Source organism: Macrotis lagotis, chromosome 2 (genome assembly GCF_037893015.1).
Source record: "Macrotis lagotis isolate mMagLag1 chromosome 2, bilby.v1.9.chrom.fasta, whole genome shotgun sequence".
Classification (NCBI taxonomy): domain Eukaryota; kingdom Metazoa; phylum Chordata; class Mammalia; order Peramelemorphia; family Peramelidae; genus Macrotis; species Macrotis lagotis.
This window is the reverse complement of record NC_133659.1, coordinates 137,570,713-137,587,873: the sequence shown is the minus strand read 5'-3', so window position 1 is coordinate 137,587,873 and position 17,161 is coordinate 137,570,713. Positions and strand designations below refer to the sequence as shown.

The window sequence follows — 17,161 nt, the reverse complement described above, 5'->3', positions numbered from 1 at the left end:
TATGGGCTCAGATGCTCTACTGTAGGTTAGGAACAAATAGTTCATGTAAACACCTGGAGTGGGTACTCTAAACTTGCATATATCAATCACACTTGCTTTTAAATGCTTCCATTCTGCCTTCCTCATAGAGTGTAGCCACCTCTCTGATGAGGGCTACACCATATTGAGCAGTTTTGTGCTAGTGTCTTCCATGCTGTACAGTCAATTCTAAAACTATTAAGAGAGACCTTCAGGGTATCTCGGAATTGCTTCTTCTGATTCCCTTGTGAACACTTGCCCTGTGTGAGTTCTTCATAAAATAGGCTTTTTGATAAGCTGGCATTGTAACAACGTGCCCAGCCTACTGTAGCTGTGTACTCTCTAGTAACGTTGGAATGCTAAACAGTTTACCTGGAGAAAGGCCCTTAGTGTCTGGTATCTTCTCCTGCCAGGTGATCTTCAGAATCTTCCTAAGATAATTTAAATGGAGACAATTCAGTTTCCTGACCTGGGGCTGGTAGGCTGTCCAGGTTTCACAGGCATATAGCAAAGATGTCAGCACAACAGTTCTGTAGATCATCAGTTTGATAGTAAGTCTAATACCTCTGGCAATGCCAGTGTCAACCTCATTGTAAATGCTTACTTCCCTGGAAAGAATATTGCCAAGGTAAGTGAACTTGGCCACAGTATTTAAAACCAAAGCAGCAACCACTTTGAAATGCAGTTATCCAAAGAGCAAGTTCAGGGACTCCAGGTTAAGAATCTCTGATTTCCAGAAGAACATTGTATACTGTAAAAGCAACAAGGGGTGATGATTAACCTTGATGGACTTTTTCATTTCATCAGTGTAATAACCAGTGACAATTTTAGGATATCTGTGATAGAGAATCCTATCTGTATCCAGAGGAAAGAACTGTAGCGTTTAAACAAAGACCCAAAGAGTAATATCGTCAGTTTTTTAAAAAGTTGTCCTATGTATTACATAATTTTGCTATCTCTAATATTTTACTTCTTTGTCAAGGGATATGATTTTTCTCTCAGCACATTCAATTTTGATCAATGTATAGCATGGAAACAATGTAAAGATTATCAGATTGCCTTCTGTTGGGGGGGAAGAAAGGTTGGGAGAAAAATTGTAAAATTCAAAACCTCACAAAAATGATAAATATAAACTGCTATTGTATATAATTGGAAAATAAAATATTTATATATAAAAAGAATCTCTGGTTTGGATGAAAAGTTTTTGAAAAATAAGTTGCGATTCAATCTTTGCAGGTCTTCACTTTTTCTGAAGCAGTCTTCTAAGAATATAGGCTCCAGAGTAAGTGATATCCTGCATGGGTTGATGGAATTTCATTATCTGGGAGGTCCATATAACAATGAAATCAAGGGCCTATAGGGTACCTATCTTAAATGAAATCATGATAGAATAAAATTCCACTATTCACAGAACAATAATTTTCTAATCTCAAAATAATTTACAATGTTCCAGTCTCATCATTCAAATAGAATGGCTATTTCAAAAGTTACCAGTGGTTTCTTAACTTAATGAATTTTTCTCCTAGTTTCAAGACTGTCACTCAAGTTTCCATAGTTATCCAATTAATTCTGAGTCACTCCCCCTAACTTAATAAAGTCTAGTAGCTCCTTATTACCTAAATTTCTAGCATTAGCTGTAAACCCCTCTTCGTTGTTTTTAATGACCTTTAGGACTCTGATTTACTTTTCTAATTTTATACATTATTTCCTTTTATGCCTGCTTTTGTCCACCCAAAGTTATGTTTCTCATGTTTGACACTTCATCTCCCTTTTCCATACTTTTGCAAGTTATTTATTCCATGTGGTGGACTTTTTGCATTATTCTTGCCTCCATTTCTTAGAATCATGAGGCTTTTTCTGATCTCTTCTCTTCCAAGTTTCTAGTATTCATGCCAGAAAATTACTTTTTATTTAGTTTATATATTCATTGAAGTTACAGTTACTGTTTCATTTACCTAGCACAGGATTAGACATATAGTTGCCAGTTAATAAATACTTCCCAATTAATTAACTTAAATAAATGCTTCCCAATTAATTTAAATGCTTATTGATTTGTTAATCTTAGTTCCCTTTGTATAAAAGAGTCAAATAGTAAAGATTCATGCAAATGAGTATGCTATATTTTGCTCTACTGTGGTTTTGTATGTATTTATACTGCACATGTATATACAGGTATATGTAAATGAACACATCAGGATATTTTGTGTGAATTTTGTTTTTTTTTAAAGAAGTTTAAATGAAAGCTTTTAAAAAACAAACTAGGGAATATATTATCATCCAAATTGCAGAGTATTATAATACTGCTGTATTCATTGTGAAGTCTGCTCAGTTAATTCAGAGTTTTTTTGATTTGGAGGAAATTTATTAATTTAGTTTCCTCCTTTTAGAAGGATTTTATTTGACTTTTACCATTTTTACCCTAATCTTGCTTCCCTCCCCCCACCCCTCACAGAAGGCAGTCTGTTAGTCTTTCCATTGTTTCCATGATATACATTGATCTAAGTTGAATGTGATGAGAAATATCCTTAAGGAAGAAAAATAAAGTGTTAAGAGAGATAGCAAAATTACATAATAAGATAACTTTTTTAAAAAAAATTAAAGGTAGGGGCAGCTAGGTGGTGCAGTGGATAGAGCCCCAGCCCTGAGTCAGGAGTACCTGAGTTCAAATTCGGTCTCAGACACTTAATAATTACCTAGCTGTGTGCCCTTGGGCAAGCCACTTAACCCCATTGCCCTCCAAAAACTAAAAAAAAAAAAATTAAAGGTCTTGGTTCAAACTCCACAATTCTTTCTCTGGACACAGATGGTATTCTCTATCGCAGAAACTCCAGAATTGTGCCTGATTGTTTCACTGATAGAATGATCAAGTTTCCCCCTTTTAATTTCGTGTCTTTAATTCTGTTTCATTTTTCTGATGTCTTTGATCATTTCTTTGGATGATCTTAGTTTGTACTTAGATATTAAGAAAAAGCTTAGATTTTACCAAGTAGATGAATTTTCAGTGACTGCTGCTTATTACTTTTGCTGTCTTATCTGTCACCTATCTGCATTTCACTACATGTAAAGTGCTTTGGAGATATAATTTTAGATTAGTTATTTAATATATTCCTAAATCATATGCTTTATTGATGAATATACTGTATCTATCAATAATATTTTCTCTCAACTACAATATTCAGTGACAGGATCAGGAACCAAAAATTTCTTGACAAGTTGGAATTGTGGGATCATACAAAAAGGTAAAATTAATAAGGACAAATGTAAAGCATTATTGTACTTGCTTTCACAAAATTAGTGTATGATAGGAGACTTGACCAGAACACAGCTCATGTTTAAAAAGACACAAGGGTTTTATTTTATTCATTAGCATTCGTCAAGAATGACCAGAACAGCACATGCTATTTTTTTCTTTTAATTCTAAATTTATATACCAACAAAAAAAATGAGCATTTGGGGATGCACACAGCAGAAGACAAAAAAGATAATCACATGAAATTCTCAAACTCCAATTCATAACTCTTGTTTTTAAATATATCATATATGTGTATATATTCATAATATTCACTTTTTTGCTAAATGCCACATACTTAAAATAAAACTCCTCTGCTTTTCTGTGCTTCCTTCTAAATTTTCCTTTTTTCCTTTTCTGGGCATTAATTTTTTTTAATGATCCCCTCTTTTAGTCTTATTTGTTTTGTTTTGTGAGGAGGGGAGGACATAATAATTGCTACTCCAGTAGCTATAAATTATTTTACTGGCTCTGCTCACTTCACTTTGCATCAGTTTGTACTGTCCAGGATTCTTTGAAATCATCTCTTTTGTTATTTCTTAACATATAGTAATGTTTCATTAAATTAATCAGTTCAGTCCTTAGAGACACCCCCCCCCCCAGTAGCTTTTGACACTGTCAATCACCCTCTTCTTTCTAGGACTTCATGATACTGTTCTTCCTTGATTCTTAACTGTTTGCCACTCCTGTTCAGTTTCTTTTGCTTGATCTTCAGATTGCATAGCCTAACTATAAATGCCTCCCAAAGCTATGTTTTATACCATATTCTCATATATTCTCTCTCTCTCTCTCTCTCTCTCTCTCTATATATATATATATATATATATATATATTATGCTTGTTCTCTTCAAATCCTATGTATTCATTTGTCATCTTCAGCTTATTCTCAAATCTATTTATCTGTCCCTAACCTTCCTCTTGACCTCTAGTCTTACATCTCCGTTTGCCTATTGGACATCTTAAATTGTGTATCCTAGTGACTCTAAAAATTCACAATGTTCAAAATGAACTCCTCCACCCCCCACTACCTTTTTCCATCACTGTAAAGACTCCCAACATAAGTGTCATCTTCAATTTCATACTTTCTCTCATTGTATCCAGTCACTTAATGAAGTCCTATCAGTTTTCCCTTCATAGCATCTCATATGCCCCTATTCTCTTCTCTGACTTTGCTACCTACCTGATAAGAGCTTTCATTATATCCTGCCTGGACTACTGCTGTAGCTTTCTGATTACTTTACCTATTAGAAGTTTCGTCTTCTTGAAGTTCATTCTTCACTGTCACATCATTCTTCTTAAGATGAGGGTCTGACCGTGTTATCCTTTCCCCAATTTATAAACTTCAATGGTTTCTCTTTCATCTCCAGGATCAAATATAAAATATCTCTGTTTGACAGTCACACCCTTTATAGCAAACCCAATCTTTCTATTCTTCTTCCTTTTTAAATGCAATTTTATCTGTTTCATTAAATATTTCCCAGTTATATAATTTTTAAAATTTGAGTTCTAGATTCTCCCTCCTTGCAAAGGAAATATAATATTAATTATATATGAAATTATAAAAATATTTCTGCATTAGCCATATGGCAAAAGAAAAGACACACAAAAACAAGAAACAAAGTGAAAAATGTATGCTTCAGTCTGTGCTCAAAGTTTATCAGTTCTCTTTAGAGAGATAACTTTTTTATCATGAATCCTATGAAATTCTCTTAGACTTAGATATCATGGTCTTGAACACAGTAGTTAAGTCTTTCACAGTTGATCATTATTACAATATTGCTGTTATTCTATACAATGTTTTTTTGATTTTGTTAGCTTTATTTTGTATCAGTTTGTATAAGACTGTAGGTTTTTTCTGAAACTATCCTGTTCATCATTTGTTAATAGCACAATTACATTAAATGACATTCATAGACCACAACTGGATCAGCCATTTTTCCAACTGATGTGTATCCCCTCAATTTCCCAATTTTTGCCACCATAGAAAGAACTCCTATAATTATTTTTGTACTTTTCTCTGATCTCTTTGAGATACAGAATTAGTAGTGTTCTTTCTGGGTCAAGGGGCCTCAGTTTTTTGTTTTTTTTTTTAGGTTTTTGCAAGGCAAATGGGGTTAAGTGGCTTGCCCAAGGCCACACAGCTAGGTAATTATTAAGTGTTTGAGACTGGATTTGAGCCCAGGTACTCCTGACTCCAGGGCTGGTGCTTTATCCACTAGGCCACCTAGCCGTCTGGGGCCTCACTTTTTATAACATTTTAGGCATAATTCCAATTTGTTCTTTACAATGGTTGCATTAGTTCACATTTCTGCTAACAGTGATGTGAAATGGTGATCTATGCCCAATTTTTTCATGCTTTCAAATTTTTCTAGTAGTTTTCTGTTAAATGGTGAGTTCTTGCCCTTTAAAGTTTAGATCTTTGGGATTATTAAGCATTCGATTACTGTAGTAATATATATTGTGTACCTAACCTATTCCAATGATCCACCAGTCTATTTCTTAACCAGTACCAAATTGTTTTGATCATTACTGTTTTGTAATATAGTTTGAAAAATCTTGTACTACTAGGATACTTTTCTCCACAGTTTAAAAAAATTTATTTTCTTGATTCTCTGACCTTGATTTTTCAGATGAATTTTCTTATAATTTTTTTCTAGCTTTATAAAATAATTCTTTGGTGGTTTGATTTGCATAACACTAAATATAAATTAACTTGGATAGAATCATCATTTTTGCTATGTTGACTTATCCTACCCATGAGCAATTAATATCTCTCTAATTGTTTAGATACGTCTTCATTATGATTTACTTCCCCTTCTTTTCCCATATTCCTCCCTCCTATCATATATTGTGCAGTGTAGTGACATTGGCTTCCTGTTTTGTTCCTTACTTCGGACACTCCATGCATTTTTATTATTTTTCATACTTTCCAGTCTTGCTCTTCTCTCCCTCCTGGGCTTCTATACTTCAAAGTCTTGACTAAGAAGCCTTTATCAATCTCCCTTAATGCTAATGCCTTCCTCCTTAGTTCATTTCCAATTTATCCTGTGTGTGTGTGTGTAGGTATGTGTATATATACATATATATATATATATATATATATATATATAGTTCATATAAAGTTGTTGGAAAAGTCTCCTCCCCTCTTTAGATTGTGAACTTCTTTAGAGCAGGAATTATTTGTTTAGTTTATAGCTACTTGTAGCTTCAGAGTATATCAGGTTCTTAATAAATGCCTGTTGATTGAATAGAAGTGATGCTAGAGATCTGTGGTGCCACTTTCTCTCTAGAAATTGTCTTCTCTTATGATTGTAGCTTGGGTCTACCCTTGTAGCTTGTGTAGGCCCTGGGTAAAAACACATTTGTTGTTGCAGACCGTGCCAACAGAAGCATTCACCAACTGAAATGTGCCCTCCAGGAAAGTGATAGCATAGTTGGGGAAAATGAATTTGAACATGAAGACTCCTTTAGTGAAATTGGGACTGAGGAGAGTGGCATGAATTGGCATGAACTACAACTTAGCCCTGCAGGTATGTATTTTGGTGTTTAAATCTTATTCTTGAATTTAAGAGATTATGGTGCCATAATAACTGAAATCAGACATTATTCTTGGATAGAGCTAATAAGTTTTCTTCTTTTTTTCTTTAGTCAATCGACTCAAAAACTTGTTAAATCATCAGAGCAACAAGGAGAGTGATATATCCTTACCAAGAAGAAAAATATTTCCTTTGGTTTGTATTCCTTTTGAAGGCTTGTTAAAATTATTAGTTTCTTTTTTAACATCCTATTGTCTTTTAAAATTATTTTCATTATGTCAGTAACCTAGGTTGATTATCACTTCTTTCGAGTCTAACATTCTAATACAAACTCCACAATGACTTGTATTTTTAAAAGCCACTTTTATGCCTTTCAACACATTTGACTGAAACCTCTATATATTTGTTCTAAAGGAGGGATTTTCAGGGCTTTGAATTCCAATGATTTTGCCAGCTAGGATTCTTATTGGAAGAATGTAAGAATGCGAGGCTGTAATTAAATATAGATATTTTTGTCCCAGAACCCCCCAGCACATAAGTTCAAACTTTGGGTATCCTTCACTCTCTCTTTGGTACATCCTGACCCATTGTAAACCTTGGGATATAAGTTCTATCTAGATTTCTGCAGAAAGATGAGATCCTCAGTTCTGATCTTTGACTACTCTTCTCCAAATCTGTCAGCTCCCTTATAAAGGTTTAAATAAGTATTCACCTGGAATATATTATTCAGTCATCCCCAAACACCATCATTCTATCATTAATCCCAATATAGTATCTGTTATCTTTGTCAGAAAGTACCTCAAGTCAAGTGAAGAATTTATCAATCCAAGAAATATGATTACAATCCCACAGGTGGTATTAGTGGAGCTTTTCAGTCTGAGGGAGATGATAATTTCAGAGTCAAAATACTCTTTTTTTTGACATTTTGCTTTTGGTTTTTCTTCTTTTTTAATTAAAAAATTAATCTACGTAATAAATTTTTAAATTTAATCACTCAGTAAAGTGGAATTCAAGCATGTACAGAATTTATTGAAGAGATTGTTCATTTTCTATCCTTCCAGTTGCTTACTGATGCATGTTAATTCTCATCAATAGGCAGAGAGTTATATAGTAAGAAGTAGAAAGAATATGAAATTAAAACTAAGGAGGACTTTCTGAAACTTGAGTCATGAATTCATCATTTGCTATTTAACTTGAAGTACATCATTCTTTATATCTCAGGGCCTCAGTTTCATCATCTGAAAATTGGTGATGATTCCTACCATACCTTTCTTATAGAAGATATGACAGGCTATAGAAATGTAAAATATTCCATTGGTCACATTTTAGAATAGGGCATGGGCCGCATGTGGACCACAGGGTGATTTTATATGACTGCCTGTGGGGCTTACTAAATGCTTTAATAAGCAAAGTTGAGTTACCGAAGAGCTCTTAATAAAATGGCAAATCAAAATGCATTGTCTATTATTTCAATAAAAACTTTTAAAAGTAAGGTTGGATGGCCCTGTTTTAGAATACCTTTTTGTTATAATGTGTTAAACATTTTAATCCCTTGAACTATCATTCTGGTTTCCAATGGCACATTAATTTTTTTTAAGGGATGAAAAGTTTATGATAAAAATCTGTAATAGAAATTTGTGCTTCATTGATTAGATTATCTTTATAATATGACTGAAAATCATTTAAGAAAGTAATTGAAATAAAATGTTTTTGTCATTTAGTCAACTTATTACTATCTCTAAGAAAAATGCTTTCTGTAATGTATTTAAGCACATGATAGATGAACTTATTAATCTTAAGTTATTACTTTTGTTTGCTGAAATAACTAAACATTTCTGCTTGCATTTTCCAAGATAAATTTTGAACACTGATATTACATAGAGTTAAAATTAAAACCTAAGCTATCCCCTAAAAGAAAACATAATTTTGATGACACTATGATAGATAAATGCCAATGCATGCATAAAGAAGACATGATATTAAAACTCAGATGTTGACAATTTGATTACATGATTTGACATTTGATGACTTTTTTACTGTGATGATTTTATGATTTGACATTTAAAAACATATTTATGAGATAAACTGAAGAACATTGCTTTTGCTTCTAAAATTACTATTTAAAAATTGAAGTATTACCAATGTTATTGGTATTTCAGGAAGCACATAGATTTTTTGTGATCTCAGGAATATATACTTTTAATTTTTCCCATTGACCTAGATAGCATATTTTCACTAAAAGTGGTAAAAAAAAATCCATGTTGATTTTCCCTAAATTATTAACAGTATAGTACTTCCTCAGACCTTGGAAATCATCTTTTAAAAGACTCTAATTTTATAAATGAAAAAAATTAGTTTAAGTTTGTGACTTTGCAGAGGTTTCTTAAGTAGCAGAAAAAAGAATTCAATTCCATCTCCTCTGACTACAGATCAATAAAATAAACATTTATGAAGTCCTTAGGAGATGTTACACCTGTGCTAAGTTCTGGGGATACACACACACACACACACACACACACACACACACACACAATCAAATCACCTATTTACTTAACATGTTTACACTCTGCTGTAGAGGATTGTACATCTCTCCTTTCCATTGATTTGGAATTATAGCACTTAGTTGCCATATGACAATCACTACAAATTTTTACTTACTTTAGTCGCCAATTCTCTGAGGTACTAGAGAAGAGGGTTGTATCTACCTTTTGCTGAGATAGAGATCTCTGGTGCCTAGAAATGGGAGATTATACAGGTAAATACCATTGACTCCTTTTTTTCTGAGTGCTAAAGGTTCAATCTTTCAGTAATATCCTTTGTGAAATACAGCAGTCGGTTCTGCCACTTTTGTAAAGAGAACATTGTTCTAAGAGGGGAAGCATTCTTCTAGAAAAAATATTCTCCTTGAGGAAAGGGACCATTTAATTTTTATCATTGTTTCAATATTGTGTAGCCATGCCTTACTAAGCACAGAGCTTGTTAAATGTTGAATCAAACTGAAATTTTTTTTACTGGAGAATGAGTCTGTCCTATCAACTGAGTTCTATAGTAATTTCCAGAAGGTTGTACCACCCAGTGTTACCAAAATATTGATAACATTCTTGTACTATTTGTACCATTTTTATAGCATTTATCTAAACAATTTTATAACTGCTTTCACTTTACAATATTCCCTAGTTTTGTCCATTAAAAAGCTTTTTATTTTTTTGGTTTTTGCAAGGCAAACGGGGTTAAGTGGCTTGCCCAAGGCCACACAGCTAGGTAATTAAGTGTCTGAGATCGGATTTGAACCCAGGTACTCCTGATAAAGCTGGTGCTTTATCCACTATGCCACCTAGCCGCCCCCATTCAAAAGATTTTTAGAATAATAAAAATAGAAATCATAAAAAAATGCAGTCATTATTTTTGTCCAGTGTATCCCTAATTTTAGTACCAAATGAATGAGCAGAATGATAGTTAACATTCTGTTCAATCTAAATATAGCTAACTTATATAATTTTTTACCTTAGAAAGCATCAGAAAATGAGAATGACAGTTTGCCTGCTCTATGTGATCATGTTCCTATTATTAATGATCAATCCCAATACATTGATCATTTAGAGGCAGAAGTGAAGTTTTGTAAGGTAAGTCTGGTTTTTTTTTTTAAATTTTAAATCAATAAAATGTTGATTTTTTTTTAAAAAATTACAGTATATACTTATATCAGATTATTTCATTAAATTGTTCTTGTTTCTAACTTTTTTTTTGGTTTTTGCAAGGCATTGAGGTCAAGTAACTTGCTCAAAGTCATAAAGCTATGCAATTGTTAAGTGTTTGAAGCTGGATTTGAACTCAGTTCTCCTGACTCCAGGACTAGTGGTCTATCCACTGCACCACCTAACTGACTCTCTTGTCTCTAACTTCTTTATGAGGTTACTATTTTTCTCTCAATCTTTCACATTTTTAGCCTTATCTTTGACCCCTTTTCCTCTTTACTATGCTTGTCTTGAGATACTGTTTTTGATTAGCACTAACATATCCAGTCATTTGCCAAATCCTATCATTTCTAGTTCTGCAAAATTTCATCTGTTTCTTCATTGCTATTCCCACTTTAACTACTTTAATTCAGACCCTCATTGCTTCTTACTTAAATCATTGTAGTTGTCTCATATCTGAAGAAGTTATAACTTCTCACAGAAGTACAAGGGGCTAGCTCACATATAATAAGAAATAGTCATTTGTAGCAGGACTATGAAGTTACAAAGCTATATTTGTTAAATATGAATCACAGAATCTGAGTTGGAAGAAACCACTGTGGTCATTTAGGATCAGTGCATACTTGGACCAGTACATTGGGATGTCCTCTAACATCCCTTGAAGAATAGACATCCTAACTTAAAGATCTCCCATCATGATGAGCCTAGTATACTTCTCAAGGCAGACCCTTCCACTCTGAGATAACTTTAATTATTACTAAGCTTTTTCCTAAATTGAGCCTAAGTCTACATTGTGGGGGGGGGGGTTACTCATTGCTTTTAGTTTTTCCCTCAAGGTTAAATCCTTCTTGCATTATGATGCCCTTCAGGTATTTGAAGACATTTTTTTATAAAGTCTTCCCTAAACATCTTATTTTCTTTATCTTCCATCTCTACTGGAACTATCTTCAGCTGATAATCATATGTTGTATGGCTCCCCCTTGTCCTCTCATTCCCTTTGTTGTGCACACCAGTTTGTCTATATCCTTCTTTAAACCTTTAAACTGTAGTACTCAGAAGTGTAGATAATACTTTAGTTAATTTTTACTAGGGCAAGATAGATATATGGAGTCTGTCTCTGTGTGTGTCTCTCTCTCTCTCTCTCTCCCCCTCCCTCCCTCCCTCCCTCTCCATCCTATCTTTAATAATTTAGCCATATTATTACTGAAATCACAGGTTCAGATTTCCTTCTCTTGCTTTCCCTTTCTTCTGTCTCCCTGTTACTTTCTCTGACCTCTCCCCATAATTCTATAATTCTTCCTTTTCATTTCTTTTTCCTACTTCCCTCTCTCCATATGTATATATGTGTGTGTATATATATATATATGTGTGTATATATATATATATATATATATATATATATATATATATACACACATATATTTGCAGCGAGGTACTACAATATTGTACTTTTGGCTCAAATGAGACTTCTTAGAAGCTAAGATCCAAAGAGTTTTTGTTGGGGGGGAGGGGAATAGAATATTGATAACCTCATCTTTTTTCCCCGTCCTGTATATTAAATCCAGAAATTTTTCTAACATAAACTTTTGGTCCTTTAATATGCCCAAGTATTTCTTTATAAAATCAAAATATTCCATAACTTCCATTCCTAGATTGTACAAGTCATTAGAGCTTTTCTCAGATCAGTTGATGATAGAGAATAACCATTAACTCTGTACTAGGATTCATTCCATATTGTATAGTTTACAGAAACAAAATAACTCTTAATTGATAAACACCTTAAACTACTCTTAAATACTTTTCATATTCAAATTCATTTCATTTCTTTTTGTTTTATCATGCCATTAAATAACTCCTGCTTGGAAGGAAATATTCATTTTTTTCGTTTCCTGTAGAACCTAACAGTATTCTCTTTGTAGTAGGTGTTAGTAAACATTTACTGAATAAATTAGCTATTCTAAATTGTATTATTTTTAAAGTTCATTATATCCTGTCCTATAGTATTAAAAAACCCTAGACTTTTATCTAGCTTTTTTAACAACTTTCCGTTGAATCTATTTTTTGTACCAGTTTCATTCTTCTATACATTCAATCTCCCAATTTTTGTCTTTTTATTGACTTTTAACAAGTTAAAATCAGTTATTACTTTTTAACATGCCAATTTTTTCTTGTCAAAATTGATTCTTATTTTATTTTGATAATCTTTTTCATATTTTCTGATGATATATCCTTTTGTCCTACTTTCTAATGCCTGTTCTTTTTTAAGTTATTTATTTATTTTGAATTTTACAGTTTTCCCCCCTAATCCCATCTAATGACTGTTCTTTAGTAGAGTGGGATTGAAGTCAAGTTCACAAGTAACTAAGAAAAGAGCACCACCAATTTCAACAATATTTGCTAACATGTCTTTTATCTAAATTGTAATACTTATGTAAATTATAAACACCTAGAAGATAAGAGTAGTTCTTTATGTTATCATAAGCATTCTGCAAGTATTCATAAGTATTCTGCAAGGCAAAGTAGTATATTAAGTGTATTTATATGCCTTTGTTGTTTTCTCTAGGAAGAATTGGCTGGAATGAAGGAAAAAATATATGTAATTGTGCTTGAAAATGAAAAGCTTCATAAAATGTTGAAATCCAGATCAACAGAGCAAAAAATTGAGCACATCTTAAATTCTTCTGTAAGTATCTTTTTTCCCAAGTATAGGAGAAAGTGCAGCTAGGTGGTACAGTAGATAGAGAACCATCCCTGGAGTCAGGAGAACCTAAATTCAAATTTGGGCTCAGACACTTAATACTTACTTAGTCGTGTGAACTGGGCAAGTCACTTAACCTTATTTGTCTTGCAAAATAAATAAGCAAAAACATAAATAAAAGTCATTTAATCCCACTGCCCATAATACCCTCCCCCCCTCAAAAAAAGGAGTAACCAATTGGGGGCATGAGCACTTTTTAAGAATTGAACAGTGGAACTGTTGCTTGAAACTTTGGTCTTATCTCCTTGATTAAATCTTCGCATAATTTGTGGATGGTTTCATTTGGTCATGCTATTACACATCTGTGCTGCTCTGACACTGAGCTTATACATGGGGACAGAAGGATCTCCTAGAAATTCAGAGAAATCTGGATAGAACTGAACACAGACCAGCGACAAGACACTTGAAAGCAGCCTTTGATTCTTGGCAGGAGCTGCAGCCTGTGCATCAACACTGCTTCTCACTGGCCATCCCCCAGCCATAGCCTGGAGAGGTAGTGGCTAGCAGCCAAGTGTTCCTAACATTGGGAATCACCTGTCCCTGGGAGAGAATGGAGTGACATAGCCCTGTAGGTGGATATCCTAAGTTTTCACTGTGGTGAGAGCTCCTGGTTCCAGCGATCTGGAGAAAAGACAGTACTATCATATCTGGAACTGGAGCATCAGTGATTGAGCAACAGTTGGCCTTCATTTAGTAATGAGTTATTTGGATTTTGTAGAACTAATAGGAAGGAGTCTGTCTCTCTAACAACCCTGAGTACCAAAGTACTTTTGGTGGCACCCCACATACATAAGCGTACTAATATAAGCTTGGGAGATGGTATGTATCCTCAGAAAACTGGGGGAGGATCTGTGGAAAGTTTAAGGATTAACTTTTTTGTCCTTTTAAAAAAATATTTTATTTTTCCAAATACATAGAACAGTAGTTTTCAAAAATCATTATTTTGCAAGGTTTTGAGTTTCACATTTTTCTCCCTCCCTCCCTCCTTCCCCTGACAGAAAGCAATCTAATATGGACTATACATGTATACCAGGCTAAACATAAATGCAGATTAATAATGTTATGGTAAAAGAATTAAATTAAAAATGGGCAAAAAATTACAAAAATAATAGGCAACTTTCAAAAAATGAAAATAATAAGCTTTGGTCTGCACTTAATTAAACTCCATTGTTCCTTGTCTGGATATGGATGTGTTTCCTATCACAAGGGGAATTGTATTCCTTTATACTGCTGAAATGAACAGGTCCATCATAGTTGACCAAACACCCAGTGTTACTGTTTGTGTGTACAGTGTTCTGGTTCTGTTTACTTCTCAGCATCTGTTCTCACAAGTTTTGAGCAATCTTTCTTGTTTCCCTTCTCGAATGAAACTGAGCCCCAAGAGCTTCCACTTGCCTTACCATAAGTTAAGGGAAAGAGAACTGATCTCGAGGATAGCCAACCTTCTGCCTTTGTGGAGAACAAAAGGGAAGATAAAGAGGAAGGTCAAAAGAGAGTAAAACCTCAAGATTTGTGGCTTGCTAACTTGACTATAATACTAATCAAATTGACTCAGATTTCCAGTCATGTTCCTTCTTTCTAGACTGTAAAAAGCCTTCATTTGAGGATGATTTCCTCCTGCATTTCAATCTTAGCCATTAATGAGGGTCATGAGATGATAGATTTAAACCTAGAAAGGACCTTAAAGAGGGAGTGAAAAACCAGGCATAGTCTGCCATGCATTTGAACTCTACATTGTGGAAATAAAGTTTACAATTTTCAGAAGGATAGGAAGATTCTTGTGCACAAAAATTCTACAGGGTAAGTCAACATAGGAAGAATGGGAAATTCAAAACAAAGTTCTGCTGACACAGAGGTAGACAATTCCAGTAAAAAGTAAAGATAAGAATTGCTTGAAGAAACCAATCTGGACTCACAGAGAATTTACTAATCAGCTTAACTTTTTATAAGACTTGTATAGAAGATGGAAGTTATTTATGGCAGATAATAAAATGGAAACATGAGTGAGATTTTTATATGAATGTTGTAAAAACAGTGTCAGGAATACTAAAACTGAAAATAAACTGAAGCTGATGAAGGAAGGAAGGAAGGAAAAGACTACTAAAAATGGTATTTTGACTGTTTTAATGGGGAAAGGATTAAAGAAGATAGGATCCTGACTGGAAGTCAGTGGTGATGTCTAAGACTCACAGCAGAGAGAAGAAAGTACTATTTTTGTATTATTTTGCTTTTGCTTCCTTTGCTAAGGACAGTGACTCAATTATAGTGGAAAAGATAGAACAAAAATTGCTAACCAGGAGTTTAAACTCAGGTAGGATTATGCTTAGTTGCCCTTGATGAATTAAAATTACCAGGGCCAAAAGAATTCCTTGGGATATTGAAGGAATTGGAAAATATAATTTTTACTCATTTTTTGTGATACTAAAAGATCATGGAGATGAGAGGGATACTGCAGGATTAGAGAAGGGCTAATGTCCTGATGTTCAAAAACAGGAAGAAAGGAGACTACAAACTATAGACCTGTTAACTTGACTTTGATTCCTGGGAAACTTTAGAATGGACTTTTAAAAATATGGCTAAGGCATAATTATCAAGGTAGTGCCACCATGGCTTTCTCAAGGACTGACCATGCCAAGTAAAATTTCTTTTCCCTTTTTCAGTTTTGAACTGGTACTGTGATTTTACTGGTTTAGGGAACTATGGGAAGCAAACATCCCCTACCAGTGAGGGTTGACACTTGCTCTATAACCTAAAGGTTTGGAGAATTGCCTGGGTCATTGAGATAAGTGATTTTCCCAAGTCATGTAGCAATGTATCAGTATATCAAGCAATGTATCAGAGCCAGCCCAGCTATCTCTCCATTCATTATATCATTCATTCAATCTCTCTCTCTCTTTCTCTCTCTCTCTCTCTCTCTCTCTCACACACACACACACACACACTCACTCACTCACTCTCACACACACATATTTTTATCCAAATGTACATGCATATTTCCAAGTTATAAAATTTCCCTCCACCCTCCCTTCTCACCTCCTTCCCCTCAGTAGGGAATAGTCAGGTTAGCATTTTACATACATATTTTGTTAAATGTGTTTATAAATTAGTAATTTTGGCATAAGGAATTAGGATTAAGGGAAAGAAATACATAAGAGATAGTTTTTATAAAGTGTTCATCAGATTCTGAAGGGTTGTTTTTGTTTTGTTTTTCTTCCTCTGATTTGGGATAACATTGCCTATAGCCAGTCTATTACCCTAGCTCTCTGAACTGCTGAGAGGAACTGCATCTATCAACGTTGTTCATCTCTTAATGTTGTGGTGGATTTGTACATTGTTCTCTTGGTTCTACTCCCTTCTCTCAGCATCAGGGCCTACAAGTCATTTTGTGCTTCTCCAGAATCCACCCATTTATGGTTTCTTTATAGAACAATAGTATTCCTTACTATTCATGTACCATAACTCGTTCAGCCATTCCCCAATTGATGGACATCCTTTCAATTTCCAATTCTTTGCCACCACAAAAAGAGCTGCTATGAATATTCTGGAACATAGGGAACTTTTCCCCATTTTTTATATTTTCTTATGGATATAGATCTAGAATTGGAATTGCTGGGTCAAAGGGTATTGCTCTTTGGGCATAGTTCCATATGGCTCTACATAAAGGTTGGATCAGTTCACAACTCCACCAGCAATGCATCGATGTCCCAGTCCTCTCACAACCTCTCCAACACTGATCATCTTCCCTTTTTCTTATCTTGGCTAATCTAATAGGTGTGAGATGATACCTCATTGTTTTCATTTGCATTTCTCTAATCAACAGTGATTTGGAGCATTTTTTCATATGATTATATATAGTTTTAATTTC

The 17,161-nt window shown here is 34.0% G+C and overlaps 1 protein-coding gene across 5 annotated transcripts in view; it reads left to right on the top strand.

Annotated features, from left to right (window-relative positions):
- SDCCAG8 (SHH signaling and ciliogenesis regulator SDCCAG8) overlaps positions 1 to 17,161 on the top strand; it is a 296,601-nt gene that overhangs the window by 14,317 nt on the left and 265,123 nt on the right. For 3 of the 5 annotated variants that reach the window (XM_074222889.1, XM_074222887.1, XM_074222890.1), the window contains exons 2-6: positions 3,198 to 3,257; positions 6,682 to 6,837; positions 6,956 to 7,038; positions 10,353 to 10,466; positions 13,102 to 13,221. In XM_074222889.1, the coding sequence (XP_074078990.1) occupies positions 3,198 to 3,257; positions 6,682 to 6,837; positions 6,956 to 7,038; positions 10,353 to 10,466; positions 13,102 to 13,221 (533 nt within the window). The remainder of the gene's footprint in view (positions 1 to 3,197; positions 3,258 to 6,681; positions 6,838 to 6,955; positions 7,039 to 10,352; positions 10,467 to 13,101; positions 13,222 to 17,161) is intronic. The other 2 variants (XM_074222888.1, XM_074222891.1) reach the window with 1 other exon arrangement.